Source organism: Cucurbita pepo, unplaced genomic scaffold, assembly GCF_002806865.2.
Source record: "Cucurbita pepo subsp. pepo cultivar mu-cu-16 unplaced genomic scaffold, ASM280686v2 Cp4.1_scaffold000184, whole genome shotgun sequence".
Lineage (NCBI taxonomy): Eukaryota > Viridiplantae > Streptophyta > Magnoliopsida > Cucurbitales > Cucurbitaceae > Cucurbita > Cucurbita pepo.
This window is the reverse complement of record NW_019646454.1, coordinates 55443-70799: the sequence shown is the minus strand read 5'-3', so window position 1 is coordinate 70799 and position 15357 is coordinate 55443. Positions and strand designations below refer to the sequence as shown.

Sequence of the window (15357 nt, the reverse complement as noted above, 5' to 3'; positions counted from 1 at the left end):
AGGAAATTGAAAAAGTCATCCAAGGGTATAATGGTAATTTAATAAACAGGAAAAGTTGATAAAGGAGGGGAGAAACATGCAAAGGAAATATGCGGCAATTAAGGATGGGATCCTTAGAGGATGCCTTCGGATATTTAATGCAATAAAATAATAATAATAATAATAAATATAAAAATAATATTAAAAAAGTTATATTTGTCTTTTGAAAATATATTTTTAATACCAGAATATATATTTGGATATTATTTTTATATGAAAACGACTTTCTCAAATATTCTTAAAAATTAAACAAAAAATATATATCTTTAAAATTTTATACAACATTTTTCTTAAATCAATTTTGGATAATTGTTTTAAAATTAAAAAAAAAAAATGTAAAAGCATGCTTTTACAAAACATTTTAAACATTAAATTTTATTGCTTTTTATAGTTGCTCTTATGAATCATTTGAGCCATTTTTATATTCTTAGAAAAACTTTAATATTTGTGTTTATTTAGTCAGTAACATTTTAAAAAAAATTAAAATTTTAAAATCAATTATACATAAAATTTAAATTTCTAATTTAAAAAATTCGAGAAGATTCCATTACACATAAAATTTATATTTATATTTAATAGGTAAACTAATTTAAAAATTTTAAAACTTACAAATTTTATTAAAAATAAAATTTATATCTAATAAATAAAAAGTTTAGAAATTCATAAAATTTAATTTTGAGTGGAGTATATATTAGATTTTGCTATAAAAAAAAAATAAAAAGTTACCCATCTAGATTAATAATAATAAATAAATAAATAAATAAATAAATAAAAACATAATTGTCTCTCTTTGACCATCTCTCTCTCTCTCTCTCATCTTAATTCTCCATTTTTTTTCACCTGCCTTTCTGCAACAGTTGCAGACTCTCTCTCTCTCTCTCTCTCTCTCTCTCTCTCTCTCTCTCTCTCTCTCTGAGAGATAAGGAAAAGAGGTTAGACTTTTCCCTTCTCTTCTTTCTTTCTCTCTCTACTCAAATTTCTCTCTCTCTCCTTTTTTTTTTATTTTTTATTTTTTATTTTTTGTTGGTGCCTTTCTTTCTCTGTCTACTGTAACACAGAGCTAATTGATTTTCCCAATTCCCCTCTTTTTCATTTCTGCCAATCCAATCAGATGCTTATACGGATTTGATTTCCATCCTTTTTATTTATTTATTTATTTATTTATTTATTTATTTATTTAATTCTCCTTCTTCTTCTTCTTCTTCTTCTTCTTCTTCTTCCTCTTCTCCACCGCTTTATTGCAACTTCCACTTTCTCTCCCTCTCTCTCATCTCACGGCTACGATCCTTTTGTCCTCCAATCGTACGGCTAGGGCACCTCGTTGTCACCCCTCTCTACGTAAGTAACCCCCTCCCTCCATCTCCTCCTCCTCCTTCTCTATGGAACAACACAGATGAATTTGCCTTTCATTCATCCCATCCCTTTTCTCCCTGTTTCTCAGATCAATTTCCCTTTTCTCAAATGGGTTTTTAATGCCTACTTTATATTTTCCCAAACACATGCAACGCCTTCAATTACATGCTCTTATTTCATGGTGGGCTCCTTCCTTCCCTTTTTTGCTTTCTCTCTACACTCTTCTTCTAACCTTTTTACTTCTTTCTATTTACTCATTCACTTCTCCTCCACTGCTTCTTTCTGTTCATATTGGATTTGTATCTACATACTGAATCAGTTTCAGGATTCATGATTTGTTGGATCCATCGCTACATGTTTACTTTCATCTATTTCATCATTATGATGTGCATTACCCACCGTTGTGGGTTCTTTGGTTGTAGTTTTAAGTTTGTTTTTTATCTTGATTTCATATCTTTGACCACTTCTTCCTAAATCACTTCATAACGCTATGAATATCATAGGCTTAATTAATGCATTATTAGCTTGCCCTTTGGATAAACTAGTTTGACTTGAGATTTGAGAATCCCTTTTGGACTTTGAAGGATATACGCATCCAATTGATAGGTGAAACAGGTAAGTTGTAGTGATTGGAAGTTCATTGCTAAACTATTGTGATTGGTGATGAATGTCACAATCAGCTAAAGGGAAATCTGTAGGGACCATTCATTTGGATTAGATTTCACATGCTTCTATGGAATGTTTTTCTTAATCATACCATCTAATGCCCCTTTCTGCTCTCCTTTTTTGACTGAACCACAATGTTCTCATTCATTTTCTGATTCTGTAATGATTTAGAGTATCAGATTTTCATTGCTAAGAACCTCTTTAATCATGTGAACCTCATCACAGGAATGTTTCCATATTTATCATCATTTGTGGATTCATTTTATTGACAAATATGTGTTACTCTTTCACATACTTCCCTTGGAACTTTTTTCTGCACTACTTTTGGCTTCTTTTCTTGTTGAAGGGCTAAAGAATGGACTTAATTTCTAGAATTATGTTGATTTTTAACACAAATATAAATGTTTTAAACAAATTAACGAAGTTGACCAGAAGTTTAACTCGAACTTTAACTCGAAGGTTCAATATGTAGAAAGGTAAAAGTTGAGTGACATGTAGTTTTTCCGAATGATCTTGGACACAGATGTCATCTCTCTTATTTTGGAGTTATATGGTTCGGAGTTGAATGTTTCAAGCAGTGGAATACTTTTTGATGGTCCAACCAACTTTTGATTTTTCTACTAATATATTTGATGATTGAGGTAGACGTGCACATATTACCCATTGTATGCTCTTAAAAGTATCGTCCTGCCATTTATAAGGATGGTGTTTCTGTGTTCTAGCTATAGTTCTACCTGGTGTTCCTAAAGGTGCTCGTGTTCTGTCGTTTTTCTAATGCCTTTTTGCCCCTTCCATACACTAAGCCTTACAATTCCTGTTGGAGGAGGCAGCTTAGGAATTCTTTTACTTATAACTCTGTATTATGTTCTCAGAAAACTGGTAACATCATTTATGTTTATGATTTGCAGTTAGCAAGCAGCGTCCTTTCAAAAAATGGCTATGGAACCTGATGGACCGAAACGAGCAAGGAAAAGAAACCATTTGGTTCAAGTAAATGGTGATTATAATTCACTGAGTATGAGTGAAGATCTTGATCCCTGGACTGCTTGGGCATACAAGCCTCGTACTATATCCTTGTTACTTATTGGTGCATGCTTCCTTATGTGAGTGTTTTGTGCAATAGCTTGTTTCTTATCATTAAATTCTTCTGTCCAAGTTTTTGCTGCATTTGTAGTGGTTTATTTTGAACTTTGTGTTGGCTTAGCATATGAAGGAAACTTCGACTCTTTAGTGTGTTTTTAACATCCGTTATTTATCTTGTTGCTCGTCTGAATGTATGTCTTAACCAGTTGGTCTAGTGGAGCCCTTGATCCTCAAAACGCGGCGCATGAGGATAGCGCTAAATCGGTCAAAAGGTTTGTGTCGATTTTAATTAGGTCATCACTGTTTTGTTTATGTTAGAAGCTCATCCTACTAAGTGCTATTCCATGTAGGGGTGTATGGGCTATGATTTCAGTATTTCTTGCCTATTGTTTGCTGCAAGCCCCATCAACGTAAGTGGTTATTCATCCTCATCTTTTGTATTGTACATAAAAGAAAAATCTATGGTATAGAGTTTACATTAATACTTCTAAGAAAGTTGGAACGTTTTTTCGACTCTAGATTTCCTTTGTTCCTGTTCTTCATCTACACGTCATTTAACGAGATGATCATTGTTTCTGCATTAAAAGATTGCAAATCTCAGACTTCTTTCATTGTTGTTGAGACCTCCATTTTATATTTGTGCATTTTGTAATCGTTCGTTTAACACTCAGTTCTCGTCGGATATGAAATGGAAGCTTTTTGAGATCAGTTTGGTAGGATTTATGATTAGAGAAGTTCTGATAAGGTATTGTCATGCCCCTCACACTTGAGATCATTACTTGCAGGATTTTGATTAGGCCACATCCAGCAATTTGGCGTTTGGTTCATGGAATGGCTGTCATTTATTTGATAGCGCTTACCTTTTTGCTTTTTCAGGTCATGTTTCCCTTATAGTGGAGTATTGTATTGTGTAATTGATCAAAAAAACAGGATCTTGATTGAATACTTAAGTTTTGTGTATAAAATTTTCACTTTATGACTTCTATACATGTTCTACATTTAGAAATTGGCTTTGGTTTTAACATCATGTTATAATTGTCTTCCAGAGTCGTGACGATGCTCGACAGTTCATGAAGTTTCTCCATCCCGACCTTGGTATTGGTAATGTCCTACATCTTTGTTGAACTGTTTTGGTGCATTTGGATGAATCTAGTTTTGGTTTACATATCCTTCCATTTCATGCAGAACTTCCTGAAAGATCTTATGGTGCTGATTGTCGTCTTTATTTACCTGAAAATTCCAGAAGCAGGTTTAAGAATGTTTATGTACGAAATCTTTTGCCTATATACTCCAACTGTTCTGCTGCAATATTGTTTTTCACATCTATGATATTCATCATACTTTCTTGTTCTTATTTCCAGGAGACACTTTTTGATGAATTTGTTCCAGCTCATATAATTGGATGGTGGGGGAAGGCTATAATGATTCGTAACCAAGTTCTACTATGGGTATTGTCCATCGGGTTTGAAATGATGGAGGTTCGGCTTTTCGTTCTCTATGAATTTCATACGGTGATCTCGACCGAAGTTTGGCATTCATTGATATAATCATTAGATCTCTTGATTTTCAGCTAACGTTTCGCCATATGTTGCCGAACTTCAATGAATGCTGGTGGGACAGTATCGTTCTTGATATTTTGATTTGTAACTGGTTTGGTGAGATCTCTCTCTTTCTTCCCCATGGCCACATGATTTGTTTGCCACTCTTAGGTTCTGTTTGGATTAATTGTTTTTCTTGTCATATCCTATCAGAGTAAACTTCTTGGTCTGTTATCCAATCTTTTGAGTTCTGACTTTCAGATGTTTTGAAATAGATAGATTACTGGTTATTGAATCCTCTTACGTAGACAAGGATGGTTTGAGTGTTCTCATAGTTATGTGTTCAACTAATCGTTGAGTTTAGAATAAATACGGGTTTTCCGAGTTCATGTATGACTAATTTTGCAGGCATCTGGGCGGGAATGCGTACCGTTCGATACTTCGATGGTAAAACATACAAGTGGGTCGGTCTCAGTCGTCAACCAAACATTATTGGAAAAGTACGTCAACCGTATGAATTCTTCTTCAGTTTCTGATAGATTATCTTTTTGTAAGCGTTATTAGTTGTGGTGATGCCATCCCTCCTCCTCTTCTAGCTAACTAAAGAATCAAATGTGCTGTTTCTCTGATTCAGGTGAAACGGACACTGGGACAATTCACACCGGCGCAGTGGGACAAAGATGAATGGCACCCGTTGCTCGGTCCATGGCGATTCATTCAAGTTATAAGTCTTTGCATCATCTTTCTGACAGTCGAGCTCAATACATTCTTTTTGAAGTTTTGTCTTTGGGTACCTCCTAGGAATCCTGTGATCATATATAGGCTAATCTTGTGGTGGCTAATAGCAATCCCAACGATTCGCGAGTACAATTCGTATCTTCAAGATCGGTACACTCTCCATCTCTACCCCATGAATTCTTTTTCTCTCAAACAAATCCATCCATCTTGACTAATAATATATATTCCAGAAAGCCTGTGAAGAAAGTTGGCTCGTTTTGTTGGCTCTCACTTGCAATTTGCATCATTGAACTCCTTATTTGTATAAAGTTTGGACATGGTAAGATTTTGTGATCTTCTAAATCTCTAATGGTTTAGTTTCAAGCTTGTAACTGGCTGCCATTGGTGTGTTTTTATGTCAGGTTTATATCCTAATCCAATGCCCCTTGGGCTGATAATCTTCTGGAGCTCTATTGGGGCTGCACTCGTGCTACTCATTCTAATTTGGTCGTGGCAATCACATCGAAGTTTAGCGAGAAAGAAGCAATGATCTCTCAGCAGCTGTGGTAGACTATTCTTTAGTTTCTTCCTGTCATAAGGGGGATTCCCATGTAAATATTTTACCCAGCCCACATTGATTGTACATGATTTTCCTCTTAGAAAAGGGAACTAGTTTCCCAGATGAGCAATCTTTTTGGTTTTGGAAATCGAGTTTCCGAGTGGAAAATTTCCTATGCTTTTTCTCTAGATAGAAGCAAGGGTAGATTTGATTTAGTTTTTGGGTTTTCATTTTGCTTGTTAAGTTTATTTAGTTTTTGTGTCTCAGATTGATATATTTTTGTGATTATTTTTCCTTTTGGGTTCTCTCCATACTCATACATCTCCATTGATATTTGTAGTTACGGAACATGAAACTTCCAAAGCACAGAATGCTGAGTTCAGAATCAGCTGGATTCAGTAGCATTAGAATCTCTTGAAAAAAAACACATATACATATATAAGAAGGATAAACTTACGGAAAGAACTTACATTGTTTCTCTTATGTTTACACAGTTTCTTGACCTCTTTGAAGGGATGCTCTGTCATTTCTATTACATTTGCAGGAGCAGCTCCATCTGATGAACTCCCTTGTGAAGCAAAGCAACATGACTATGAATAATCCTGTTTTGCTTGGAGGAATGTTGCACTGTGGCGTGTTGTCTTCTTCGTAAAGAGGCACGAGACTGCTAGACATGATATTTACTGTGTGGAAAATGGTATAGTGGTAAGCTTCTTCTTCCATGTGGTTCTTCCCCTCACTATCTCTTCATTCTTAGCTTCCCCTTCAATTTGTAGTAGATGTGCATACCTCAATGCTCCTTGGTTATAAGATCCCAACAGCCCACCACATTTGAGAATCTCAGATGCCAAGGAAAACCCATGTAGGATATTGATTTCATTATCTTCTATCATGTCCATATCCCTGAGGATTCCATCATTCTCTGGCTCACATAGTGATTGAACTATATCAGAGCTTGCGCATTCCCTTCTATACTCTAATATGATACTAGACAGTTGATGGGACTCCAAAACATGGTCAGGTATCGTCTGTAATAGGCATATAAAAGTGTCAAAACTTGAATGGATTTCTTTTTCTAACGGTAAAGTATCGACCCTCGGGGCGTCTTAAAGACTTCAATACCCCTGGGGATAAGCTCGTGGTTCGGTTTCTTCAAACCACCACGAATCGAGTTATAAAAGGGGAAAGTCTTGCTAGAGTAATGAATGATACCTCTAGCATCCATCTTAGATACTTGACATTGTTGACATGGTGGTTCATGTCCAGATCACTTCTCTTTGGCTGGGTAAACAGCAATTATCAGCATTTCTTTCTAAATTCGGGTGGAAACCGAACCGTTGTTTTGAGTTTTAAGGATTTTTACCTTCAAGTTAGAGTTCATGTACTTGGCTTTGTCATCAAGCTTGGAAATTTTCTCAGGGGCATCTTCTTTGATAGCATGCTTTTCTATAAACCATGGTGAAATCTCTGCCCTTACCTCGTCTGGCATTTTTGAGAGGCGTCTTGTTTGCTGGTTCATCATCACCCATGTGCTGTTTTATGTTTCAGTACACCAGAAGAGATGGCAGTAAATGAGTACAAATTTGGAAGAACTGCTATGTAGATATCAAATTCTTATTACCTTGTACCCCGAGCATAAACATGACCGGTGGCCTGACTTCTTATTAGCCAATCTCTCCTCATTCCATTTTTACCCGATGCCCCAACCCACGTATCGATATCAACAATCTCCCCCCTGCAGAGCTCCATGTGCACAATGAAAATAAGTGACATTTCAATCAGATAGATAACAAGTTCCCCATGATCATCTCAATGCCCAATAGATGCAAAACTGATGACTTAGTAGGACTAATATTTTGAAGGTATCAAGAGAACACACCATATAGGATAGTGGTCGACTTCGACGTGCATTCGCGAAACGACCCAGATGAGATTGTTCTTCATCATGCCATGGGTGGCCCCAAAGCCATTGCTGAGGAGTCCAGACATCCAAACATGATTCAATGCTGTTTCCTACAAGAAACACAAACGGTTCCAATCAATTAAAGTGAGCTAAGCATTTCGTCGAACACAAGTTGGGCATCCCTTACCTGCAGAAGATTCATGACACTCTCCAGAGTTGCAGTCTTATCAGGACCAACTTCATACGATCGAATCACAACAGTTTGTCTATACCCAACACCTCCTTCGATGATCAGCCCTTGCCGATGAGTATCAACCAGCTGCTTCTTCGTAGGAATTTTCTGTCGAACATCATTAACAACACACCCATTTTCCGCAACAAAAGCAATCAAAGATCTCGAAGAAGCTTCTGAAATGGACCCAATAAAATTGCCATTAACGTTAACATACCTCTGCTTGTTAGAATCATTCGCTTCTTTGGCAGTGGAGCACCTCACAACATAAGAAACAGGGCAAGAGAAAGAAGCCATTTGAAGAGCTTCTGAAACAGAGGATCGGCCATCGCGATCTTATAGTAGAAAATGGCGGATTTGCCCAAGGAAGAAGAGAACAAGTTACTTCATTCTCAGTAGAAAAATGAAGATAACAAAGAAATGCATAGGTCCATCGGAAAAATGGCTATGGAATCTTAGTATTGATCGACAATGGAATCGTTGAAGGACGAAGATGGAGATGGAGTTTGGATCTTTGCATATGGAGGAGAATTTTCTTTTGAGTAATTGGTAGATAGAGTGATAAGAGTAAAAGTGAGTGTGTGTGTGTGTGTGTGTGTCTGTGTGTGAACATAAGACCTTGATTGATCAACCCATTTGCTTGTGTGAGTGTGTTTGTGTGTGAACATAACAACATAAGACCCGGATTTGAAATTCGAATTTGGCACTTGATGGCATCGGTATTCTTCGATAATATGATCACGTTACCTGCTTCTCACTTGTGAAGAGTGAAAACTATAAATCCATATTTGACTTCTGATGGCGCCCCAAAATTCCATTCGTTAGCGACATAGTCACACTACCTACTTTTTACTTAGAAAAATTCCTAAAATGTCACTTAACGTAAAATTGCTTCAAACTATGACATTCTTATGATTGAGCCACCGAAAATAAAGGTACACCTTATTGGTACATGTAGTAGCTTTCCTTTCTTGTAAGCTTTTCTTAATCATTCTATTTTTAGGATCACTCTCATTCAAATATAGTGTCGGTTCATTTATGTACCCTTTTTTACTCGGGTATCACATGTCCATCAACGTCTGCCTTGGTTCCTCCCTGAACCACATTTTATTGGGAAAGGTATGGCTCTGATATCATTTGAAATGATCCATACCCAGGATTTAGATTGTTTGGGCATGGATCATGCTATTCTTCTCTGTATCGTTCCAATTTTGTCGAATGTCCCTACCAATTAAAAACTAAATCAAACCTCACATACGGTATATATATCATATTTTAAGATTTCAAGAATAAAATAAAAACTAAATTCAAATCTTAAAGAACGGAAGAATTATCATATGAGTCACTTTATTTTATTTAATTATTCATGCCTACCGGGTAAGATTTCAACTATGATTTTTTTTTTTTTTTACCGATTGTTAAAACTATTTTTCTTGATTCCTTTTAGTATGTTCATACAAATGACTTCTATTCAAGAAAAAGTAAAACATATTATTTACACAAATTGTTAATCAGTAAATATCAAAAATAACATTTCATTTTTGTCAATTCAATTGTAAAATGTTAAAATAATTTTTTAATTAGTTAACGACAGATTTTATTCAAATCCTAGTACTCATTTTGCAAACAGTTTTTTTTTTTTTTTTTTTTCAAATTCTTCGAAAGAAAAAAAACTTAATTACAAACATTTTTAGAGCAATTATTGCAATTATTCAACAAGTTCATCTTGGCAGCTCAACTTCATTCTTAATTCTTCCTTAAAACCAAAACATATTATAAACTTATTTGGGTAAATATTTGTGAGATCTCATATCGGAAGGAGAAAGTAATGAAACATTTCTCTAATAGTGGTGTGAAAACTTCCTCCTAACAGATGCGTTTTAAAACCTAAAGGGAAAGGTTGAAAATGAAAGCTCAAAAAGATAGATATTTCCAAAGAGAAGGAAGATTATTATTGGACATTTTGAAAACTTAACGAAACTATAGAAATGGAATAAAAAGCAGATAAAATAACCAAAATTAATTTGGAATTATCACAATTTTCACTTGAATAAAATATGAAATCAAACTCTCTAAATTCTTATAATCTAATGCACATTCCCAAACTGGTCTGATTAACATTATCTACCTCACTGCTTTAGATTACAAACAAGAGCAAAAGTTACCAAATATGGATCACCTCTCAAACCTTAGTTTGCCGTGACTGAGGGCTGAGCTTCAGTATCAACGGCATCCTGCTCCAGAGATGGTTCATCAGATGCAGCTGATGGTGGTGGTGATGGCGATGGCGATGGCAATGGCGATGCCTGCAATTCTTCTTCTTCTTCTTCGTTGTTGATAGCTTCAGCTGGTGGAGACGAATTTTGCTCTCCACCATGTTCAGAGTTCTCCGGATGAAAATTGATTGGGAACTTTGTGACTCTGGGCTTGTCAGCAAGAATGTTTCTTTGGATCCTTTCCACCAAAACTTTTGGTGGAGGTTCCTCTCGAAGCTGTTCATCATCATAATCGTTGTTCACATAATATCCTACTCTTATAAATTCTTGTCCCATGTATGAACATGTTAACAACAGTACTGTGACCCCCGTGATGTCTTCTTCCCGGATTTTTGACGGATCCGGAGGGTCTGCCTGCAAAATTTCCAATCCCAACAAATGTACCAGTTCAGAACAGTCAGATTCCAGTTTGAGCAGAAATTTGAGTCAACACAAGTGAAATTTCATCAGGTATTTATATAGATCGATGTTTGACAAAGACTATTTTTTTCGGATCAAGAAGATAAAAGTTCGAATCCCCTTGAAGTAAAAATATGATAATCTATCACTAAATTGTACTAATTACTCAAATCTTTACTTGAATTTCATCTCTTTTTAAGCCATGCTAAAACTGTCACTAGTGAAGGACTCGGCATATATTACCTGAAGAACAAAACGGTAATTGCCTACGTTAACAGGTCCAACGAGCACACTCTCCAAAAGCTGATCATAGGTTTCATCCTCGGCAGATCCGACATAGGTGAGTTTCCATTCTAGATCTGTAGAATAATCAAACAGAAAACATGTCATTAAAGTTGATTTGAGTCAAAAACCAAAATAGAATACATCGATCATTGAGCTAATAACTTAAGAAATGACAATGCAGTGTTTCTTATCAAATTAATGACCCGTAAATCCAAAATCACGAGCAATAGATTGAGCATAATTTATAGTTTAAGCTAATATATTATTGATCTTATGCTTATATTTTTAATACTTTGGTCACATCTAGGTTCAAAATTAGCAAGTCTAGAAAAGTGACTCTTAATATCAATCTCCAAAAAGAACAATAATTACTAGAGTTTGAGCACATGATTTTTTGTTCTATTATCATCTGGGTTTTCTAGTAACACTCAACTCTTACCCGACCATCTAATGAACTACGGACTAAATACTCAAGAAAAATCCAAACATCATGATTAACACAATTTTACTATATCTAGTATTCAACGTTCTAAACCAAACCTCCACCCACAAGAAAAAAATATCCAAAGAGGATGAATAAGAACTTTTGAAATGAGCATTAGGAGTTAAAAGGCATATATGAATCTGTACCATAAAGAGTATACATACAAATACCCTTCAAAGATAACAATATCAAAAGAGCTGAGTAGAAATGACAAATTTCTATCACAAACTACCAAGGCTCAAGCATCAAAATCAGGATTTAAGCATGAAAAAACACATCGTTAGAATACAGGCGTTAGGTTACGAGATTTGAACTTAATTTTAAATCCGAACAGTATACAGGAAATCAGGGGCACAAAGTTTTCTTCCGCAAAATGTGAGTAGAGAAACGATTGCAAACAAATCATTAACCAAACGCAAATATCCAGTTTACAAGCCGAAACACTAGGAATATCCTACTCTTAATCTGATGAATCCAATAAAATAATTTCAAGACAACATCTAATTACCCCAACATCGACTGTTCAAATCATCACCCAAACTGATGCAATCTATCAAAACAAAACAGATTACCGTCTTTAAGCGGAGTTAAGCACTCATATGAGATCTCGAACTGAAATGGATTCAGAAATGCGGCAGGGTTATCCAAGACGGTGACGTTAGTGATGTTGACGGCACTCATCGCCAGAAACCGGAACGCAGCTCTGTAATTGATTCCCCAAATTGATCGATCTTAACCCTAATTCGGGGATCACTCATCAACGACCGAACGGAATAACGATGGCCGATTACAGTCACTATTGAAGTTGAAGATGGATCCCAAATGAAAAACCAACAACTGAGTTCGTCGATTATATATAAATCGCCGCCGCTGGAATTTTTGGAGGGAAATGGAATGCCCAAATTGGCGGGAGATTTAGAGATTCATTGTAACACAATTGTCATAGATAGATGAAGTTAGGTTAACACATATGGAAATGATTGAAATTTCATAAAAATTTATGAAAAATGATTAAAATGGTTTGAATTATATTGACGAAGGTTTAATTGAACCATTCTGTCAAAAATATAATATATTATTTATATTGTAGACCATGCAAATGTTGATGTCAAAATAATAATAATAATAATAATAAATGAGTATTTAAAATATACTCGAGGAACCGCTATAGCAGCCAACAATTCAAGTGTGCTTATGCCTCGCCCGCTACAAGAATGTTGAAGTAAAGAGATGAGTATATAAAATATACTCTGTAATCAGCTTACTATTAATTCATATTTTGTTATTAAATCTTATTGATCTTGTCCATCGGTTTAGTATCTTATTCTCTTTTGGGATTTGTTCCTATCATCTTACTACGATGCACCCTCTAAGTTTTCTCATTCTTTGGTCCTATTTGGACCTAAGCCCTCGAAATATTATTAAGTTCTTTAGGTCTCCTAGTTAGTGGTATCTACTAGTCTCTCGTTACCATCATCATCATATTTCAAAGTCTTCGAGGTGCGACTTTGGTATAAATTTCATAGGATTTGTGCATGCTAAAGCTCGACCAACTCTAAGGTGCAACTGTGGACCCTTGTCGCTCTTGGCAAGTTCACCAAAAGAAAGCTAATTGACGAACTTTCTAATAGTCCCCACAGGACATAAATCATACATCATAAAATAGGTAAGTTCTATGGTTATTCGAACTTTTGACAATCAAGTCAGGTTTACGATGAGGGGCTAGTTGACGAATCCCCTACCGTTCCCATATAACCGTATAACTCACATGCATGAACAATAATCGTGACCAACTCATAAGATACAGTTGTGGGCCCTTGGCTCTCGAGTGATAGGCTCACTACAAGAAGCTAACTGGCAAACTTCACAATAGTCCTCACACGGTATAATCATAAATCATAAAATATCATAAGCCAGTTCTATGGTTATCCGGACTTCTGACAATCAAGTCAGGTTCACTGTTAGAGGGTAGTTGGCGAACCCCTGAACGTCCTCGTATAACTGCATACATCATAAGCATCTGAAATAGAGACATAACATAGCAATCTAAACATGGATACCTAATCATAAATTCCATTCATAAGATAGTGTATACCTGTTTCAGTAAATATTCATAATCACATTCAACATGTGTCATCTCAACTCATTCTATACTCAAACATAAATAATCGGTTTCCCATAACATGCTTTATATCATACTATAGACATGCTTTCAATTTCGGTTATATCATAACTCAACAGTTCGTTCCTCGATAAACATGCTCATAATGTTTAATGTTCTCTTTTATACATCAAACCAACTCATTCATGCTCAAATTTCAAGGTCTTCTCAGCTGGCGTTATCATCCATACATGAGGACATTTCTTGTAATAGCAAAGAAATTTTTTTGAATCTCGCCGAAAATCTCAAATCACAAGATTTCTAGTGAGCCATCAGAGATCTCGAAACAAACCCACCCACACTTTCTTTAAAAAATTTCACCTCCCACAATCCCTCCATCAACTACTTAACTTTGCATGCGGCCTGTAAAACACACTAAACCCCGAGAAGAGAAGAGACGCAAGAAAGCTTATGCAAGTACTCGAACATTAAATTAAGATTTTATTTTGACGACGTTTTTTCTATTTCTTGTTTTAAACTAAACGTACAAGTCCATGACTTCGTATGAAATGTTTTATTTAAATTTTTGCATATGTTATTAAAAGGCAGGCATGTAATGACATCTTTAATTTATGCCTAAAAAATTAGGAGCGTTACATGGTAGCAAGTTTGACCTTTTGACCTTCCAAGTTTACCATCAGCACAAAACTCGAATTGAGAACGAGCTCAATTCTAAAGCTCCTTATAGAATGACTCAAATAGAGTTGAAGTACCTCGATATAGGAACCACTAGATGAAGGTTCCTTAGACAATAGTGTTGGATCATAGGCCCGTAAGTTTTGTTGACAAAGAAGAACGATGGTTTAAGTTCAAGATATCATCAATTAAAGATCAAGAACGATCGAGTCAAATTTCATGGATCCCATGAATAAAGTTTTCAAGAGATTTATAGACTCCTTTGTGGTAGCAGATATAAAAGACGAGTTTTTTTCAAGACTAAGAAGCAACATGAGGAATACCTCGTGTAAATTTTGACACCGTTAGAGAAGTCAAGCTTCCTGCCAAGCTTCTAAGTGTGACTTTTTGTTGTACAAATTTATTTTTCTTGAGCACATCATTGCTAATGACAATATTACGTAGTTTCCTTTAAAGCGAAAGCAATGCGTAATTGACCTAGACCTAATAAAATGTCGAAGTTTTGTACTTTTCTTGGCCTAGCAAACTAGCATATATAATCTGCTTTGACTCGTTATGTACAACCATCAGCTTCACGCTTTTAAAACGCGTAAAAAACACACATTTATAAGAAATGTTCTGTTTCCTATTCACCCTCTCCAACAGATGTGAGATTTCTCAATTCACCCCCTTTTGGGGAGCCCAACGTCTTTGGTGGCACACAATTTGGTGTCTAACTTTGATACCACTAGTATTAACCCAAGGCCATTGCTAGCAGATACGTCTTTGCTGGCACACAACTTGGTGTCTAACTTTGATACCTCTAGTATTAACCCAAGGCCATTGCTAGCAGATATTGTCTGTTTTTGCCCGTTACATATCATCATGAGCCTCACAACTTTAGAACGCGTCTAACTTTAATTTGTTTTTCTTAATAAATGGTTAATAAACAAATGTTTAGTAATTAGATTAATTGAACTTACTAAAAAAAAAAAAAAAAAAAAAAAAAAAAAAAAAAAAAAAAAAAAAAAAAAAAAAAAAAAAAAA

General features: G+C 35.4%; 3 protein-coding genes and 1 non-coding gene across 5 annotated transcripts; 1 reads left to right on the top strand and 3 right to left on the bottom strand.

Annotated features, from left to right (window-relative positions):
• The first annotated feature begins 1223 nt into the window (after window positions 1-1223).
• Window positions 1224-6170, top strand: LOC111784319 (CDP-diacylglycerol--serine O-phosphatidyltransferase 1-like). Of its 2 annotated transcripts, none has more exons than XM_023665056.1 (13): window positions 1224-1377; window positions 2967-3161; window positions 3348-3413; window positions 3492-3551; window positions 3927-4017; window positions 4188-4242; window positions 4327-4406; window positions 4503-4619; window positions 4712-4796; window positions 5088-5179; window positions 5314-5567; window positions 5648-5736; window positions 5819-6170. In XM_023665056.1, exons 2-13 carry the CDS (start codon window positions 2992-2994, stop codon window positions 5944-5946), a joined length of 1287 nt encoding a protein of 428 aa, XP_023520824.1. In that variant the 5' UTR covers window positions 1224-1377; window positions 2967-2991; the 3' UTR covers window positions 5947-6170. The 2 variants fall into 2 exon arrangements, with proteins under 2 accessions (XP_023520824.1, XP_023520825.1); XM_023665057.1 differs by lacking the exon at window positions 1224-1377 and adding an exon at window positions 1416-1573.
• Window positions 6171-6311: 141 nt separating this feature from the next.
• On the bottom strand, window positions 6312-8766 carry LOC111784320 (palmitoyl-acyl carrier protein thioesterase, chloroplastic-like). Its single transcript, XM_023665058.1, has 6 exons — window positions 8046-8766; window positions 7835-7968; window positions 7577-7690; window positions 7319-7487; window positions 7168-7236; window positions 6312-6983 (listed from the first exon to the last, which is right to left on the bottom strand). Exons 1-6 carry the CDS (start codon window positions 8385-8387, stop codon window positions 6636-6638), a joined length of 1176 nt encoding a protein of 391 aa, XP_023520826.1. The 5' UTR covers window positions 8388-8766; the 3' UTR covers window positions 6312-6635.
• Window positions 8767-9227: 461 nt separating this feature from the next.
• LOC111784321 lies at window positions 9228-9329 on the bottom strand. Its single transcript, XR_002813513.1, has one exon. It is a non-coding gene; the product is annotated as a U6 spliceosomal RNA (small nuclear RNA).
• A 766-nt stretch (window positions 9330-10095) lies between these two features.
• On the bottom strand, window positions 10096-12491 carry LOC111784313 (probable histone chaperone ASF1A). Its single transcript, XM_023665051.1, has 3 exons — window positions 12107-12491; window positions 11009-11124; window positions 10096-10720 (listed from the first exon to the last, which is right to left on the bottom strand). The coding sequence occupies exons 1-3, from the start codon at window positions 12213-12215 to the stop codon at window positions 10280-10282; spliced, it is 666 nt and encodes a 221-aa protein (XP_023520819.1). The 5' UTR covers window positions 12216-12491; the 3' UTR covers window positions 10096-10279.
• Window positions 12492-15357: the final 2866 nt, after the last annotated feature.

What these genes read in the sequence shown, in the direction of transcription:
- LOC111784319 (XM_023665056.1), top strand. Translation starts at nt 2,992, where the DNA reads ATGGCTATGGAACCTGATGGACCGAAACGAGCAAGGAAAAGAAACCAT. An exon ending in ATTGGTGCATGCTTCCTTAT is followed by an intron (nt 3,162 to 3,347) that starts GTGAGTGTTTTG and finishes TGTCTTAACCAG; the next exon opens with TTGGTCTAGTGGAGCCCTTG. An exon ending in AATTCGTATCTTCAAGATCG is followed by an intron (nt 5,568 to 5,647) that starts GTACACTCTCCA and finishes TATATATTCCAG; the next exon opens with AAAGCCTGTGAAGAAAGTTG.
- LOC111784320 (XM_023665058.1), bottom strand. Translation starts at nt 8,387, where the DNA reads ATGGCTTCTTTCTCTTGCCCTGTTTCTTATGTTGTGAGGTGCTCCACT. An exon ending in GTGTCATGAATCTTCTGCAG is followed by an intron (nt 7,969 to 8,045) that starts GTAAGGGATGCC and finishes TGTTTCTTGTAG; the next exon opens with GAAACAGCATTGAATCATGT. An exon ending in ACATGAACTCTAACTTGAAG is followed by an intron (nt 7,237 to 7,318) that starts GTAAAAATCCTT and finishes CTGTTTACCCAG; the next exon opens with CCAAAGAGAAGTGATCTGGA.
- LOC111784313 (XM_023665051.1), bottom strand. Translation starts at nt 12,215, where the DNA reads ATGAGTGCCGTCAACATCACTAACGTCACCGTCTTGGATAACCCTGCC. An exon ending in CTTAACTCCGCTTAAAGACG is followed by an intron (nt 11,125 to 12,106) that starts GTAATCTGTTTT and finishes ATTATTCTACAG; the next exon opens with ATCTAGAATGGAAACTCACC. An exon ending in ATTACCGTTTTGTTCTTCAG is followed by an intron (nt 10,721 to 11,008) that starts GTAATATATGCC and finishes GAAATTTTGCAG; the next exon opens with GCAGACCCTCCGGATCCGTC.